Source organism: Molossus molossus, unplaced genomic scaffold (genome assembly GCF_014108415.1).
Source record: "Molossus molossus isolate mMolMol1 unplaced genomic scaffold, mMolMol1.p scaffold_m16_p_22, whole genome shotgun sequence".
NCBI lineage: Eukaryota > Metazoa > Chordata > Mammalia > Chiroptera > Molossidae > Molossus > Molossus molossus.
The window spans coordinates 468,717-487,493 of record NW_023425358.1 but is presented as its reverse complement, the minus strand read 5'-3'; the positions used below and the strand labels follow the sequence as shown (position 1 = coordinate 487,493).

General features: G+C 47.5%; 1 protein-coding gene across 1 annotated transcript in view; it reads right to left on the bottom strand.

Annotated features, from left to right (window-relative positions):
• Positions 1 to 2,090: 2,090 nt before the first annotated feature.
• The window catches only part of GRIK4 (glutamate ionotropic receptor kainate type subunit 4), a 331,785-nt gene continuing 315,098 nt past the window's right edge, over positions 2,091 to 18,777 (bottom strand). The window contains exons 18-19 of the mRNA XM_036276444.1: positions 6,116 to 6,234; positions 2,091 to 2,453 (exon numbers count right to left, since the gene is read on the bottom strand). Coding sequence (XP_036132337.1) covers positions 2,091 to 2,453; positions 6,116 to 6,234 — 482 coding nt within the window. The remainder of the gene's footprint in view (positions 2,454 to 6,115; positions 6,235 to 18,777) is intronic.

The following is an 18,777-nucleotide window of genomic DNA, read 5'->3' as shown; positions in this document are numbered from 1 at the left end:
AACACTCCTGTTCTGCACAGCTTTAATCATTTAGTCACTAAAATATAAAAGAATTCAGCCCTGGCTGGCCTGGCTCAGCGGTTAGAGTGTCGACCCGTGAACCAGAGTCCCAGGTTCAGTTCCCGCTAAGGGCACGTGCCTCGGTTGCAGTTTGTCCCCGGCCCCGGTTGGGGTTGTGTGAGCCAGTCGATGTGTCTCTCTCACATCGATGTTTCTCTCTCTCCCTCCCGCTCTATCTGACGATAAATGCAAAAAATTGGGTGAGGATGAAAAAAAGAAAAGAATTCAAATTCATGAGAGGGAAGGCCAGCCTGGGAAAGCTGGCCTCCTTTACATCACAGGAACAATCGGGAGCGCCATTCGGCCCCCAGGGGGGCAGCTCTAACTATCTATCCTGCACGAAGAACATGCTGACCTACCCAAATGGCAAAATCATGAAATTAAGCTCATCATCTTCCAAACGTGTCTTTATTTTAGTACATTCAGAACAAAGACAACATGAGGACAGTTTGACTCAAGGTGGTGATGGTAGAAGTGAGGGAGCAGCTATTTATTTTCCGCTCCCTCTAAATTCTTTAAGGTGAGAATCAGAAATTGCATAGAATTTAAGTTTTCCATCAGAAAATGAAGACTCTCTGCATGAAACACCCAACTGGAGGAAACAAGCCAAGGTCCAGCGGCCGCCGGAAGCCGCACCCGCTCCCCCCAGGAGTGCTCGGTCCGCCAGCGTCCAGCAAGCCCAGCGAGCAGCCGGCTGAGGGCCTGGAAAGCAGCGACTGACTTTGCAGGTGGAAGAGAAGTTCATGATCCCCTTGGGTCACACAAGGGGGCCACTGCCCAAGCTGAGGTCAGGACGGAAGAGTTCCGAGTTCCTAGGCCTGGGTATTGGCTGCAAAACCCACCTCTCTCCTGGGAACACGGCAAACTTTTGATTATTTAATGTCTTTTCGTTTAACAAACACACACACACATGCACACACGCGCACACACGTGCACCTCCACACACACCAACACTCACATTTGCACCCAGGGCCCATGTCTAGTAGCAAGAAGTCACCCAATCCACGACAGCCTTGGGGTGTAGGCTTGGGAGGAAGAGGTGCGCTGCCAGGCAGGGCACACACAGGCCCCCTCCTCCTCTGTGAGGGGAAGCTGGGCGCTCCCTCTGCTCCTTAGCCCAGGCCCAGATAGCTGGTGTCTCTCACCTGTCTCTCTCTAGCAATCACATTCACAAAAGCCCAAACCAAACCCAACAATGGTGAAAATCAGAAGGAGAAAAAAGACACATTAACCCCCGAAACTCCAGCCATTTCAAGGTGTCTCTGAGTAAAGTATGAGTTACATGGTTTGGGGCATTTAAAAAATCACGTTAGTGGACTTTGATTTGAGACTCTCCACCCTGTTCTTCCCAGACCTTCCTCCTACACGTGTGCCCAGTCACTACCCAGACAGGAGAGCTGAGCACCTGGCACCTGTGCCCTGGCCACTCTCTGTCCTGAAATTCAGGAAAAAAGATCAGGAATGATTTTGACTTTCATCCCCGAACCTAGCTTACCCCTCCAAATAAACAAGCAAATAAAACAATGAACAGAATTGAGCAGAAAACAAAGTAGATAAGGAAAAGGGGGGGGGGCATTAAGAAAACATTAACAAAAATATACAAATCCAGAAAAAAAACTTCCCTGTTGAGTTTATTATTATTTTTTTTCCTGTAAGAACGAGACCCAGAGTGCAGCAGCCCCCTCCTCACAGGAAATCCCACCGGTGACGTGATCCCACCAGTTCATCCACTGGTCTGGGCAGGGATCCTCCACCACCGTCCTGCCGGCGGGAAGGAAAGGCCCTGGGAGAACCCGGGCCCCTGTGGTCCGGAGGGAGCGCATCCCATCCCCACTAGCGTCCCAGTCTCTGGGCGGACCAGCTCCCGGGTCAGGGCACTGTCTCTGGCTGGGGCGTTGGGCTCTTTGATCCTTTCGTGAAGTTACTGGATCCAACATCCGCTGGGACGTGTGGACGCTGCCGGTCCGGCTGGGCAGGCAGCACGCGCGCCAGCCGCTCCTCCCTACCTGGCCTGCGGCCGGTCGTCCGGGCTACTCGGGCCCGCTGCTGCTGGTGGCCTTGTCCCACTCCAGGCTCTCCTCGCTGCGGGCGGGCGACGGCCGGGCGCGCAGGCCCTGGAAGCGGCGGCACTCGGGGCACACGCGGATGTGGGTGCAGCCGCGGGCCACCAGGGCGGCCTCCTGGGCCAGTCTCTGCGCCAGCTGCTCGGGCTCCCCGGCCCCGGCCCCGCACAGCTGGCCGTTGCTGAGCGCCGCGGTGCCCCGCGGCCGGCGCTCCTCGGGGACTGGGGCCCGGGGCCGCGGCACCCCAGCGCGCCGCCGGCGGGGGTGCGCGCCGTCCTGGCACAAGACGATGCTGCGCAGCTCAGTCACCATCTCCCGGCAGACGGACACCTGGAAAAACAGCGGGGTCACAGCCCAACCTCTCAGAGCCAGCCCCTGGGGCCCCTGCGCATCTGTGCGGATGGGGCTCAGGGGACAGCGCCACAGAACCATATGTGTATAACCTGGGGGTGGAGAGGATGTACAGACCTCCAAGCCATCTCCTCACTCCCTTCCCCGGTCAGCACTCCTGGCTGCTCTCCTTGTGTGAACACCTTTAAAGACAACGACCTCCCTGTGCTAGGAAAGAGTCCTACCATTTCTGTAGGTAATTTCTGCTCTGGTCTACTAACTTAACAGTCCCTCCCTGAAAATGTCCACTGATACCAGTTACATGCGGACCAAGAAGCCTGCTAAATTAATAAACCTTCTATTCCATGTCCGTCTTTCAAGTACTTGAAAAAGCTACCATGTCTCCGCGAACATTTTGCTCTCAGGCTGAAGATGCTCCTTCCTTTTGGTTGAGTGGTTGCACCTGGAGAGCACGCATTCCAACAACTAGAAGCACACAGTCACAGCGGCACACTCCTGCAGGCCCACCCTCTCCGGGCGGGACCCCTGGGTCCAGCTGTTTCAGAGTGTTTTGGATTTTAGGAAGGAAATACAAAATGCTCATATGATTACTATATATCACACCCAGTGTGGTCTGGGGCAGACTATATTTAAACACATTGATATTTCTGTAGCAAAACATATGTACCTTCACACTGAATGAGATAAACAATAGTTTCAAACCAATTCAAGTTTTGCCACCAAATGCATTTCTTTGACAAACTTATAAAATTTTTTGAACTTTCTGAGCTTCTTAGGTTTCAGAATTGTGGATGAAGACTCATGAACCTGCACTGCTGCTACTATCATACCCATTTCACACACGTGGACACTGAGGCTCAGCAGTTATATACTTCGCTGAAAATGACTTGACTGATAAATAGCTGACCCAGAATTTGAACCTAAACTTATCTACTCCAAACAGCATGCATGAACTCTGTTCAGGTATCTGCCCTGGGCTAGAGAAGGACACATCCCCAGGCCATTGTGGGAGAAGAAGCCTTCTGTTCTTCATGTGCTTTCTTCCAGTCTTTCAGTTCTATCAACAGGACCATAACCGAACAGCTAATGTAGCTCTTATTCTTCATTTTAGCTACTGGGAGTCCTCACCAAAGTTTCAAGGTATGTCTAGGCCATGGGTGAGCTTTTAGAAGAGTAACCAAATACATACAGATCCTCTACTTGAAGCAGCTACAGAGAAGTAGTATCACCGAAAAGAATATGGCCTGAGTTAAGAAGTGAGACCTGTATTCTAAACACACTATTGTTGCTAAATAGCTGAGACTCTAGGCCAGGTACTTGACCTCTCTGTGCTTATAATAATAATTATAACAGGTAAAACCATACCACCTGCCCAATCTTTTACATGTGACAAGAATGTAACACTATATATTTATTGACTGTCTCCTGTACACTAAGCATCGTGCTTTTCATGGAACAAAGGGGTGAAAGATACAATCCTCACTGCAGCAGGTGCGGGAGGGCTCTGCACACAGGTTGCTGTGGTGTTAGGTGCAGGAGGGCTCTGCGCACAGGTTGCTGTGGTGTGCGGTGCGGGAGGGCTCTGTGCACAGGTTGCTGTGGTGTGCGGTGCGGGAGGGCTCTGTGCACAGGTTGCCGTGGTGTGCGGTGCGGGAGGGCTCTGCGCACAGGTTGCTGTGGTGTGCGGTGCGGGAGGCTCTGCGCACAGGTTGCCGTGGTGTGAGGTGCGGGAGGGCTCTGCGCACAGGTTGCTGTGGTGTGCGGTGCGGGAGGGCTCTGTGCACAGGTTGCCGTGGTGTGAGGTGCAGGAGGGCTCTGCGCACAGGTTGCTGTGGTGTGAGGTGCGGGAGGGCTCTGCGCACAGGTTGCTGTGGTGTGCGGTGCGGGAGGGCTCTGTGCACAGGTTGCCGTGGTGTGAGGTGCGGGAGGGCTCTGCGCACAGGTTGCTGTGGTGTGCGGTGCGGGAGGGCTCTGCGCACAGGTTGCTGTGGTGTTAGGTGCGGGAGGGCTCTGCGCACAGGTTGCTGTGGTGTTAGGTGCGGGAGGGCTCTGCGCACAGGTTGCTGTGGTGTGAGGTGCGGGAGGGCTCTGTACACAGGTTGCTGTGGTGTGCGGTGCGGGAGGGCTCTGTGCACAGGTTGCCGTGGTGTGAGGTGCGGGAGGGCTCTGCGCACAGGTTGCTGTGGTGTGAGGTGCGGGAGGGTGTTAGGAAGACCGAGGAGTGAAGAACCCTCTGGTCCAGGGACGAAGGCAGGATGATTGGGGAAGCTTCATGGGGAAAGGAGCACCTGGCCTAGCTCTTTCTTTCTCTAAGTGCTAGGTAAGCAGAACCCACTTAAGGAGTGGACAAAGGTGAAAAACCAGCAGAGCTGCAGGGAGAAGTAGGAGACACCCTGAGAGCTGGGCACAGGCAGGCCAGTGAGGAGAGGGCCTCTGGGGAAAGCTCTTCCCTTCGCCCAGGGCACTCTGAGCCTCGCGGGTTCTGTCCGCTGGAGGGTCAGACCTCTCAGAGCCAGACCGCCCCGCGCTGAGGGCTGCGTGGAGCAAATGGAGATGGACGCAGCCGGAGCACCTCGGGAGCCGGCAGGGGTAGAGCAAGAGTCACAGTAATGTTGATGTTATTTTAAAAATAGAGAGTCAACATGAGAATATTTTTAAATTTGGGGGAGAGAGCAGGGGTAAAACTGAAGGGGAGAACAGATCATCCTAGAGTAGCTGAGGAAAAATGGGTCAAGACAGACAGAAGGACGGCGGGACATCTGCTGCAGATGAGGAAGGCTTTTGCCGTGGGCACATTCTAGGGGGGATTTTCGTCTGGGGCTGGTCACGCCCAGTGTCTCGGGGAGCTGGGAGGTGCAGCTGACCTCTGTGCATGGAGCAGCAGGGCTGCGAGGAGAGGGCTGGAGAGTGGGCAAGAGGCCGAGCGCAGAGTCCAAGGCTGAAGGCAGTGTGGCCACCAGGCCCCACAGGAGGTGGGACCGAGTGCCGGGCACAGTACACTCAGGTGCTATTAGGAGCTGCGTACCCAGGGTCAGTGAGTGAAGATCAAAAGTTCCCGAGTGGGGAGACTGAGATGGAGGCGAATGTTCTCTAAAAACCAAAGTTCCCAATTAGTGTGTAAGGATTTCTGGCCCTTCTCTGAGGCAGAATGGAGGGAGGATAGGATAAGGGTTTCTTCTCAGACTCGTCCATCTGTGTGAGAAGCCACAGGTCTGGGAATTAAACTTCTTCAAAATCCTGAAGAAGAAAGATGTAACTCCTGAGCTCAGGTGGACTGCAGTATCTCTGAGCATCTTTACTTGTAAGTGGAAAACTTACTCAGACAGAAGATGTAAAGCCTTTAGGAAGCTGGCACTGTACAATAATACAGCTTAAATTGTAGTTGTATAAGACTTCATTGTTCATAAGCATTTTCTCACATATTTATTTCCTGGGCTGTTTCATAGAAGAATCTGAAACCCAATGTTAAACGCCCTTTCTGTAGCTGCATAGGTGACGGACGACCCAGACCTCCTGCCTTTGGGTCTGTCCTGTGGGTCCTCCAGCTCCCGCAGGACTTCACAGCATCTGTCTGAAATTACTTTTGTCCATGCATGAGCCTGTGAACTCTGTCCTTCCTGCCACACCCCTTTGGAGATTACCTCAGTAGCTTCTGAGTGCCGGAGAGTCCATAAAAACTCCAACATGGCCATGAAAATGGCCACGATTAAGCCACAAATAAGAACCACAAAGATTCCACCAATATTCTCCATTCCCAGTCCTGTAAGAAAGTGACAACAAAAAATAGTGTAAAGGAGCTGGAAGACATAATCATTTTCTCAAAAATGCTGGAAGTCATTTAAAGGACAAGAACTTGAGTTTTATAGATACTTACATACATATTCCTTGAAAAAAAATGCAGTGTAGCTGGAGTAAAAGAGAGGAGGGGGACCCAGCTGCAAATGAAGGAGACTGGACATCTTCCAGAGGGTCTCTGGGATGGCGAGTGGGGGTCATTTTAAGAAAAGGGCTAAAAAATATTTGATTCCGCCTGTGACACCACAATACATGTACATTCTAGTATTTGCATAGAAAGTTCAGTCAATCTTACTCATGTGTTTGCTTGATATAGGGTAATTGTTTTAACTATGAAATAAATAAATAAAGAAAGAAATATGTTTACTAAAATACTAATTTGGAAAACAAAACTTTTTATCTTACTTTTTATCCTACCAGACCAGTGGTTCCCAAACCTACCTAGCATCAGAACCACCTGGGAAACTTGTTAAAATGTTGATTCCTAGCTGTTCCCCCAGACCTATTGAGACCATATCTCTGGAGATGGAGCCCAGGCATCTGTATTTTAAAAGATATTTCACAGATAACTCATGTCCAGGCAGGCCTGAAATTAGTTTTCAAATTGGCATTTTTAGAAGTTGTACATTACTGTAAATTCCTTGAAGTCAGGCATAGTTTCTGGTTGGACCCTCACTGTCTAGCATGATACCTGGCATGTAGTATGTAGTCAATACACATCTGTAGAATTATATGGTTGCTTCATTTCCATAGTGTAAAATGCTGCATGTAGCTATGTAACTGGATGCTGTTAGGTATTAAAGAAACTCACCAAAAAGCATCTTGCATCCAGGAAAATGCCGGGAGGGTGGCTTACAGTCTGTGCTATTCCGGAATGCTTAGTATTTGAGTGTTCAGTCCGTGGTGCCGCCATGGGACACAGGCTACCTCAGTGTCAGGGAAAGCCAGCTTCCCAGGACGAGGTGAGCCTGGCTCAGGAGCAGAGAGTGGACACTGCTCTCTGCACAGTGGAATGCTGGGGAGTGAGCCCACAGTAGTCATATTTAGCTGCCTTGGGTTTGCTCTCACAAAGCCTCAAGGGGTGTCTGTTGTTTTTATTTTGGTTTTAAAATAACACAGTGCAGTGCTTGCCTCCACCACTAATCTGCCACCTGGATGGGTCTGTCCAACGGACCATATACTCTAATCTGCACACGGTCAAATTCTGGAGTACCTATGTGAGTAAGATCCTCTCTTTTGAACAATAAAAAACAGCATTATTTTAAAACTCATTTCTAAAGGAAGACATATAGGGTTTGGAATAGATTTCTACCTTTGAAAAGAAAGGTGCTTGGGGTTTATTTGAAAACTTGCACCTCAAGGAGCAGTAACATGGTGGTGGCAGGACTGAAGCAAGTGTCTCAGAGGGTGAGCGAGTGTGACCAAGAGTGTGAGCGGGTGTGAGTGTGGAGAGCATCCACACAGCAGTGCAGAAACTTAGGGAGACGGTGCCGGTGCTGCGGACGGGGGACAGCCGCTACCGCTGTGCACTGACTGCCAGGGGCTCCTCCCTGCTCACAGCTGGAAGGCCCCACCGCTTTGGAAGGTCTGCTGGGTCCTCCTTGGGAGGAGGCAGCGGGAAGCAGCTAGGGCCCAGTACCCGTGGCCTTGCACCATCAGACCCGTGGACTGTGCTGTGCCAACGCCAGCCCACGCACAGTAGCCATGCACCTACGCCCAGCAGCGGCAGCAGGGCTTAGAGCTGAGTGCCAGCCTCTGGCAGCAGCAGCAGCAGTGGCTGGGGAACAGAGGCCTGCCAGGAAGCAGTGGCATCCCGGGACCCACACACCCCAGCAGTGCCTGTGACGACAGACAAACATGAGCTGCCAGCTGTCAATCTGCCCAGACATGCAGCAGGCAGGAGGCACTGGCCCCGACACGCACCAGCCCAGAGCCGCTGACCACAGAGACCCCACAGCAGCCAAGAGCCACCTGCCTTGCTGCAGCTGCCACCCAGAGATGCCAGTATCCCCTGGTGACCAGACTGGATCCAAGATATGGCCGAGGCAGGACCCAACACCCCTGGACACACTGACCAGATCATGAAAATGGCGAGACAAAACACAACCCCAAATGAAGGAAAAGGAGGAGTCACCAGAAAAGGAACTACATGAAATGGAGGCAAGCAGTGTCTCAGATAAAAAATTCAAAGTAGCCCTGTCTAGTTTGGCTCAGTGGTTAGAACGTTGGCCCGCGGGCCAATGAGTCATGGGTTCGATTCTGATCAAGGCACGTACCTCGGTTGTGGTTTGTTCCCAGCCCTGGTTGGGGTCATGTGGAAGGCAACCAGTCAATGTGTCCCTCTCATGTCAATGTTTCTCTCTCTCTGCCTCTCTTCCTCTCTTTACCTCCCACTCTATCTGAACAAAAATGGAAAAATATTCTCAGGTAAGGATTAAAAAAATAAAAAATTCAAAGTGATGCTCAAACAACTTAGTGAGAATTACAAGCGACTTAATGAGAACTATAAGGAACTCAGAGGGAGCTTGAAAAAAAGAGGTAGAAGCTATTAATAAGAATCAAACAGAAATGAAGTATGACATAGCTGAAATAAAGAACACCTGGAAAGGATTCAATAGTAGATTAGAAGAAGCTGGGGACCAAATAAGAGAGATAGAAGACAAGTTAGAAAACCACCCAATTAGAGCAACAAACGGAAAAAAAATTATAAAGCAAGATCAGTTTGAAGGAGCTTTGGGGTAACATCAAACGTAACAATGTTCACATCACAAGGGTATTAGGAGAGAAGAATTGTAGTAAGGAATAGGGAACCTGTTTGAAGAAATATGACAGAAAACTTCCCTAACCTGGTGAAGGAAAAAGTCACACAAGTCCAGGAAACACAGAGAGTCCCAATCAAGATGAATGCCAAAAGACCCACACCTAGACACATAATTAAAATGGAAAATGTTAAAGACAAAGAAAGAATCTTAAAGGTAGCAAGGGAGAGACAGAAAGTTACCTCCAAGGGAGATCCCATTAAACTGTCAGCTGATTTCTCAATAGAAACACTGCAGGCCAGAAGGGAGTGGCATGACGTGCACAAAGTAATGAAAGGCAAGGGTCTGAATCCAAGACTACTCTCTCCAGCAGGGCTATCATTCAAAACTGAAGGTGAAATAAAGGGCTAAAAAAGGTAAAGGAGTTTACTACCACCAAGCCAGCACTGCAAGAAATGCTAAAGGGACTGGTATAAGAAGAAGAAAAACGAGAGAGACAGAGAGGAACACAGGCATAAAGAATAAAAATGGCAACAAATAAGTACCTATCAATAATAACGTTAAATGTAAATGACTTAAATGCTCCAGTAAAAAGATAGAGGGTAGCTGGTTGGATAAGAAAACATGAGCCATATATATGCTGTCTACAAGAGACCCACCTCAGAACAAAAGACTCACACAGGATGAAAGTGAACAGATGAAAAAAAAAATTTCCATGTAAATGGAAACAAACAAAAGGCTGGGTAGCAATACTCATGTGTGATAAAATAGACCTCAAAATGAAGGCAATAACAAGAGAAAAAGAAATGCACTTTGTAATATAAAAGGATGGATCCAACAAGGGGATATAACCCTGGTAAACATATATACACCCAATATAGGAGCACAAAAACATATTTTAAAACTTCTAGAGGGCCCTGGCTTATTAAGCTCAGCAGTTAGAGCTCTGGTCCATGGAGCGAAGAGCAGCAGATTCCATTCATGGTCAAGGGCACATACCTGGTTGCAGGTTCGATCCCTGGCCCTGGTTGGGGTCGTATGGGAGGCAACCGACAATGTGTCTTCATACATCGATGTTTTTTCTCTCTTTCTCTTCCTCCCTACATCCACTATCTCTGAGAAATAAAATAAAATAAATGGGAAAAAAAATGTCCTGGGATATGAATTAACAACAAAAAAATAAAAACAGAAAAACAAAAATTTCTGGAGGACTTTAAGGGAGAGATGGACAGCAATACAATCATATTAGGGGACTTAGTCACCCCACTGACATCAATGAGTAGATCTTCAAAGAATCAAGAAAAAAAGAGTCCCATTTAGGTACACTAGATCAGATGTTTTTAATTGATATTTACAGAACTTTTCACCCTAAATCTGTAAAATATACATTCTTCTCAAGTGCACACTGAATAGTCTCAAAGATAAACCACATATTAGGACAAAAACTAAGTCTTTATAAGTTCAAAAAATTGAAATCATATCAAGCATCCTTTAGGATCATGATAGCATGAAACTAGAAATCAATTACAACAAAAACACTCAAAATCATTCAAACACATGGAGGCTAAATAGCATGTTATTAAACAATGAATGGGTTACCAAGGAGATCAAGGAATAAAAAACTTCTAGGAAACCAGTGAAAATGAACACACAACAACACAAAATCTATGGAATGCAGCAAAAGTAGTTCTGAGAGGGAAGTTCATAGCACTACAGGCCTACCTCAAGAAACAAGAAAAAATTTTTAATAAACTATCTAACCTTATAACTTAAAGAATTAGAAAAAGAACAAAATGAAAAACCCAAAGATAGTAGAAGGAAGGAAACAATAAATATCAGACCAGAAATAAATAACATAGAGATTTAAAAAACAATACAAAAGTTCAATGAAACCAAAAGCAGGTTCTTTGAAAAGACAAACATAATTGATCAACCTTTAGTCAGACACACCAAGAAACAAGCAGAGAGAACTAAAATTAATAAAATCAGAAATTAAAAAGGTGAAATAACAATGGACACCACAGAAAGTCAAAGAATTGTAAGAAAGTACTATGAACAAATATATTACAACAAATTCCACAACCTAAGCAAAATGGACAAATTCCTAGAATCACACAAGCTTCCAAAACTCAACAGGGAAGAGTCAGAAAACCTGAACAGTCCAATAACAACTAAGGAAATTGAACCAATAATCAATAAACTCCCAGCAAACAATAGCCCTGGTCCAGATGACTTTACAGAAGAGTTTTACTGAACATTCAAAGAAGAACTAACACCGATACTATGCAACCTATTCCAAAAAATCTAAGAGGAAGGGAGACTTCCAAACTCTTTTTATAAGACCAGCATAATCTTAATTCCAAAACCAGATAAAGACACTACAAAGAAAGAAAATTATAGGCCAATATCCCTGATTAACATAGACACCAAAATCCTAAATGAAATATTAGGAAAACAGATGCAGCAATATATTAAAAAAATTATTCAGCACAACCAAGTGGGATTTATCCCAGGGATGCAAGGCTGGTACAATATTTACAAATCAATAAATGTGATACACTACATAAACAAAATGAAATATAAATATCATATGATCATATCAATAGATGCTGAAAAAGCATTTGACAAAATCCAGCACCCATTTCTGATAAAAACATTCAGTAAAGTGGGCATAGAGGAATCATACCTCAACAAAATACAGGCCATATATGACAAACCTATAGCCAACATTATACTTAATGGGCAATAACTAAAAGCATTTCCCTTAAGAACAGGAACAAGGCAGGGATGTCCACTTTCACCACTCTTATTTAACATAGTACTGGAAGTCTTAGCCACAGCAATCAGACAGGAAGAAAAAATAAAAAGGATCCAAATTGGAAAGGAGAAAGTGAAACTGTCATTATTTGAAGATGACGTGATATTGTACATAGAAAACCCTAAAGATTCCCAGAAAATATCTACTAGATTGAATAAATGAATTTGGCAAAGTAGCAGGATATAAAATTAATATCTAGAAATTGATGGCATTTCTATATACCTATAATGAGCACTCAGAAAGGGAAATGAAAAAAGCAATCTCATTTACCATTGCAACAAAAAAAATTAAGATACCTAGAAATAAGCTTAACCAAGGAAGTAAAAGACCTGTTCTCAGAAAACTACAGGACACTAAAAAGAGGAAGACATAAAAAAATGGAAGCATAAACCATGTTCATAAATTGGAAGAATCAACATCATTAAAATTTCCATGCTACTCAAAGTTGAATATAGATTCAATGTAATCTCTATTAAAATACCAATGGCATAATTCACAGATCTAGAACAAAAACTCTAAAAGTTTATATGGAACAAAAACAGACCCTGACTAGCCAGAGAAATCTTGAAAAGGAAGAAAACAGTTGGAGGGATCACTATACCAGATATTTGGTTATACTACAAAGCCCCGGTAATCAAAACAGGTTGGTACTGGCACAAGAACAGGCATATAGATCAATGGAACATAACACAGAATATAGAAATAAACCCAAGCCTTTATGCTTAATTAATATTTGACAACGGAAGCAAGAGCACACAATGGAGCAAACACTGTCTCTTTAATAAATGGTGTTGGGAAAACTGAACAGCTACGTGCAAAAAAGAAAAAGAAACCAGACCACCTCTTACACCATACACAAAAATAAATTCAAAAATAGATAAAAGACTTAGATATAAGTCATGAAACCATAAAAATCCTAGAAGAAACTGTAGACAGCAAAATCTCAGGCATCACATGAAGCAGAATTTTCACTAATACTTCGCCCAAGGCAAGAGAAACAAAGGATAAAATTAATACATGGGACTACATCAAACTAAAACACTTCTTCACAGCAAAAGAAACCAGTATCAAAATGAAAAGGGAACCCACTGTATGGGAGAACATATTTGCCAATGATACATTAGATAAGGGGTTAATTTCCAAAATATATAGAGTACTCATACAACTCAAAAAAAGAAAGACAAACAACCCAATTGAAACATGGGCAAAGGATCTAAAGAGGACATACAGCTGGCCAAGAGACATATGAAAAAATGCTCTGTCACTAATCATCAGAGAGGTGCAAATTAAAACAATGAGGTATCACCTCACACCTGTCAGAATGGCCGCCATCAACAAATCATCAAACAACAAGTGTTGGCGAGGTTGTGGAGAAAAGGGGACTCTAGTGCACTGCTGGTGGGAATGTAGACTGGTGCAGCCACTATGGAAAACAATATGGTGTTTCCTCCAAAAATTAAAAATTGAACTTCCATTTGACCCAGTGATCTCACTTGTAGGAATATACCCTAAGAAGCCTGAAACACCAATCAGAAAGAACATATGTACCCCCATGCTCGTAGCAGCACTATTTACAATAGCTAAGATCTGGAAACAGCCCAAGTGTCCATCAGTAGATGAATGGATAAAATAGCTGTGGTACATATACACCATGGAGTACTATGCAGCTGTAAGAAAGAAAGATGTCTTATCCTTTGAGACGACATGGAGGGACCTGGAGAGTATTATGCTGAACAAAATAAGCCAATCAGAGAAAGACAAGTATCACAGAATCTCACTTTTTGTGGGACATAATGAACAAACTAAGCTGACGAACAAAATAGACCCAGAGACACGGAAGTAGGGAGCAGACTGACAAACCTCAGAGGCAAGGGCGGCGGGGGTGAGCAGAGATAAGCCACAGAACTTATATGCATGTGTGCGCAACCAGTGACACAGACAACAGTGCGGTGAAGGCAGGTGGAGGTGCGGGAGCAGGGAGGATGGTGTCACTGGGAGAAAAAAGGAGGAACATCTGTAGTAGTTTCCAAAATAAATATAAATTAAAATGATATTAATAAACAGTGGAAAGCAACAACATAAGAAAACCTGCATCTGTAACCTGGGACCATTTGGGCAGAAGGTTTTTGCCCATAGGAACATCAGGGTCTATGGGTAGGTGAGGGCACACTTAGGAAAGAATGCCCTGAGGGTCTGGCTGAGGTGGGCAGGCAGGTGCTCCAACCACAGGGCAAGGGTGGTGAGATCTGAGCATGATGGTCGGACTAGTTTCTGCAGCTGCCCCTGCGGAGAAAGGATAGATGGATGTCCCCAGTGAAAGTGTTGTGACCAAGGATGCCAACTTAGTCAACAGCTCCCAAGGGACTGTTGGGGTACTTTCTATATGCCTTTCCTACCACTTGGGGACAGTAGTCCCCTATATAGAAAAGAAGACTGGGACCTCCTTGAACGGTCTCTACCTCCCCTGTGTTCCTGCAGAGGAGGTGCCCTGCCCGGTGTCCCGGCCCAGGTCGCTGTGTGGCCCCAGCGGCTTCCTGGCCCTCCTCGTCACCCTGCCCCAGTCTCGTTTCCCCACGACTCCCCCAGGGCACACCCACACTTCTCCCTGCTCAGAGGGAAGCGGAACCTCCTTCACCCTCCACCTCTGTCTGATAAACACCCATTCTCCTTCCTTCTTTCCTTGGACAAGCTTTCTGAAACAGTTATTTACATCAGAATTATTTTCAGACATGTTAAAGCCCTTAATCTGCTCACATTTGGAGACTCTGCCTCACATAAAAGCAAGTAGAAGAAAATGCACCCACATCTCACGTTAAATGCATTTTTAAAATTTTCCTTCTGAAATGGCTGAATGGCAAAAAAAAAACCCAAAAAACGTTAATTTATAACTGGCTGTGGTTTTTCAGCAATCGTTGTGCAAACTGAGAAAAATCTAGCAAAACTTGTTTTTAAGTGTAATCAAGTTTTTATGAATATTAAATTTAAAAATTAATAAAGTCAAAACAATATCACATGCTGGACATAGGTAATTAATCATGTCTGTGTTCATTTAATTTTCAGTTTTCTTTTTGCGTTTTGAAACTAATAATTTTCTCAGACCTCAAACAATTTTGGATGCTGGAAGACGTTCAGGCCCGAGGGACTCTCGTATCAAGTATCTGACAGAGTTCTGAGTTCACTTAGCTCTTCGTATTCACTCCTCGTTGCATGCAATTGGGTCTTGCACTAAAACCCCCCTCGCCAACTTTACCAATGAACATTTTGTTTCTAACTTACTGACAAATTTCTTGTCCTTATCTTACGTGACCTCTGTATCACTCAAAACACACACCCCTTCTAGGCTTTGAATGACATCACTGCTCTCTGCTGTCTCTGTCTTCTCTGTCCCCTCCGCTGGTCCGGAGGCACACGCTTGCCTCCTTCCGCATTTGGTCTATTGTCTCTCACCATGCTCTGGGCTATTACCAAATCCTGCTGATTTATCTCCGAAATCTTACCCTTCTGCTCTCTCTCCTGCCACTTCCCGAGTGCAGGCGCCCACCTGTCCTGGCTCGGACAGAGTGATCTGTCTCCTGTAGCTGTCCTGTGCTCGCGCCTGCACAGAGCTGCCGGGTGGGCTCTCTGAGACGCAGAGCCTGCCTGTGGCCTGTCCTCTGGAACCCAGAACGGCCGAGAGCTCCCAGCACACATCATTGTCACCCCCCCCCCCCCGGGCCTTTCCAACTGCTGGCTCCTCCGTCCCAACCTGTCCCCACCTTCATGCACACACCTGCTAGCCTCAACCTCCCCTTTCAGGTTGAACTCAGGGGTCACCTTCTCTGGGCCACGGTTTTCTGATGTTACCTGAGCCTGCTATGTTCTGTACAACACAAAAGCTAGTTCCATTGTGGGTTGTGCAGACACTGCCTTGTGTATCGCTGCCATACCGAACAGAGTAGCCCAGGAGTTTAATGACGTCTGCCTCCACCCTGACCCCCCGAGACGGTGAGCCCGGGAGGGAGGTGCCTGTCTTGTCAGCTCTGTGACTCCACAGCCATGGAGGCTGGAGCCCAGGAAGGGCCCAGTGAATGTTTGTTGAAGGAACAAAAAAAAGAGCGTAAAGAAAGAGGATAAAGACGACCCAGACGCGAAGCCCAAGTTACCAAACGCTTTGGATCCACACTGTGCTGTGCATTCGCTTCCACTTAGATTGAGTTTGAAACAACAGCAAGTGTGACGCCCCTCGGCCGGCGCTCCCAGCCCGCACGGAGGCAGGCGGCCCAGACGGTGCTCAGTGGCTGGCCACAGCGGAGCGCTCAGTGACGCGGGCGACACCCACTGAGCCTGACGGTGCTGGGTCCCAGGCAGGCGTGAGGGTCGGGGGAGGGTTATAGAAGAAGGGTGTCTGTCTGGGATAACTTCAACTAGATGAAGGGAAGCTTCTTGGAGGACCTGCGTTTTTAACAGGACGCTGGTGGAAACCATGAGTCACTGAGACCCCCCAGCGTCTCGAGTTTCAGGGCCAGCCTGCTAATCCCGGGTGCGGAGCGGTCTGCCCTCAGGAGCGGACCCTGCGCACTGCTCACGCCTGTAGGAACTGGCTGGAAAGTGGACGCAAGACTAGATCGCTGGCAGTGGGAGCGGAGGAGCGGACGGAGTGCGGAGTGGAAGCGGGGAGCAAGTGTGCAGAGAGTTTTTAGTTCACTCATCACTGCTTGCCCCAGCACACAGCCACAGCTCAGAGGGGCCCATGCGGACGCCTGCAGCCCCGCCCAGGGCCCTCACTGCATCACAGGGACACCTGCAAGGGGGCCACCCACTCACCCCTTCCCATTCAGGCGGGAGCACACAGAAGCCCTGCAAACAGATGGTTCTCAGCTTGGATTTTGTACGGACACCGGAGTCTCTGAGCCTCCAGCGGGAAGATTATATCGAGTGAAACTGACAGGGATGGGAAGCACTTCATCAAAACACAAAGTGTGGGCGAGGCACCCTACAATGTACCGAAATCCAAGCTCAAGCACTTCATTTTTAACACTTTCCTTATCATTCAATTATCATGCAAAACACAGTAAACAAGACCCACTGTCCAAATTTTATAGTTAAAGGAACGAAAATCCAGAGCACTTACATTGCCCAATTTTCACTTCTAAGATGTGAAATCTAGATAAATAAGACTGCAGCTCATGTTCTTTATAAACTCAAGCTGTGCTTTATGTGAACAAGGTCACCATGCCCAACAGTTCCGTTCAATCCTAACAGCTGCCCCGTGAAATCAGCACCACCCTACACATGTATGTATGTATGTGTGTGTGTGTGTATGTGTGTGTGTATGTATGTATATGTATGATTCTTTGTGTTTTAATGTCACAAACACTAAATAACGAAGCCGTTTCTTTCTTCCAGGACAGGACTAGCTACAAATTACATCAGCACTACCCATTTTTTAAAATTGATTTTTAAAGAAAGAGGAAGAGAGAGGGAGAAAGACATCAACGTGAGTGAAACTCCCATCAGCTGCCTCCTGCCCGCCCTCAACCTGGGCTGGTGCCCTGACTGGGCATCGAACCGGCAGCCTTTCGGTTTGCGGGATGGCGCCCAACCACCTGAGCCGCGCCGGCCAGGGCAGGCCGCTCTTACTGCCATTTCTCTGGCAAGGGAATCCCTGTCCTGGGGTCCAGCAACGTGCCCGGGCCTCACCTCTGACGAGGGGAGCTGCCGGATTCCAACCGAAGCCACGGCCGAGCCCTGACCTCGGCCCGCACCGCCTCGCTCAAAGCTGGGGTCCCTCGTTTATAGGGGCATCACTGCAGCTCTTGATCTGGCACCCTGGTGACCGAGTTCATTCCTGGGACACCCCACCCACTAGTGACCGGGGAAGAGGGTCCTATGTATGGGCCTTTAGTTCCAGTGATAAAATCCAGAATCCCCTTCTCTCCTTGAGAACATGACATCAAATGTTTGACTTAATGGTTTATTGACTGATCTTTATTGGCTCAGTCTCCAGACAAAGTCGGGCTGCAGTCTTCATCACTGCTGACCTCTGGTGCTCACACACTGTACCTTTGGCTCTCCCCCCGGTGATGCTCTCTGCCCCCCACCCTGAGATTTCCTGTCTCTTGGCAATGGGCTCGACTTGATTAGGGAGACGCTTCCTCTGCAGCTGTCTCTCTCAGACGCCACCTACGCTCACGCCTCGGGTCTCCATCTCAGCTCTGTCCAGAGGAACCAGCAAACCTGGGCCATCAGGCCGCGCTTCCTGAGAAGACAGAGGGAAGCATCCCCAGAATTCCCCTCCCACCGTCGCTGGCCCCGCTCTGGCTCCTGCGTCCTACACTTTCCTGCCAGACGGTGCCGCAGTAACACCCTGCTCCTGCAGGACGTTGTGAGGCAGCGTTGCTGACCTCTTTTCCTCCTTGAAAGGGAGCCTGGTTTTCACAGCCTGGTGCTGTATTTATGTGCCTTTGAAGCTTGATTGTGAGCTTGTGTTTTTCAAGATAAAGGTATTTAATTTCCTTGGAATTCACCTACTCTCTTTTTGTCTAGCAATTGTTCTGCAAGACTTCAGCAATCCGAGCCCCTTGAATTGGGATGCTGGCATCTGGGAGTGGCTAGCGATATATCTTTTTATACGAGTTGAGTGAGAAAATAAATAAAATAAGTGTTTTGGAGAAGAAAAGGCAAAAGAAAATGAAACAGCCTGGAAGGAAGCCTGCTTCTTTTCTGTATTTCTCAGTCTTGCACACGATCTGCCGGTTCGTTTGTTTGCTGTGCGTGGGGGTGAGTGCCGGGGCGGTGGACGGGGCGGGGCCCGCAGAGGTGAGGCGGGGGCCACTGTGCAGCTCCGCCAGAGCGGCAGCACCGGCGAGAAGGCGCAGGGCTGACGGGCGGCGGCCTGAGAGCTGTCTCGGGCCAGCCGTGGCTCTTGAGCTGTAATATTGGATTAGAAGTG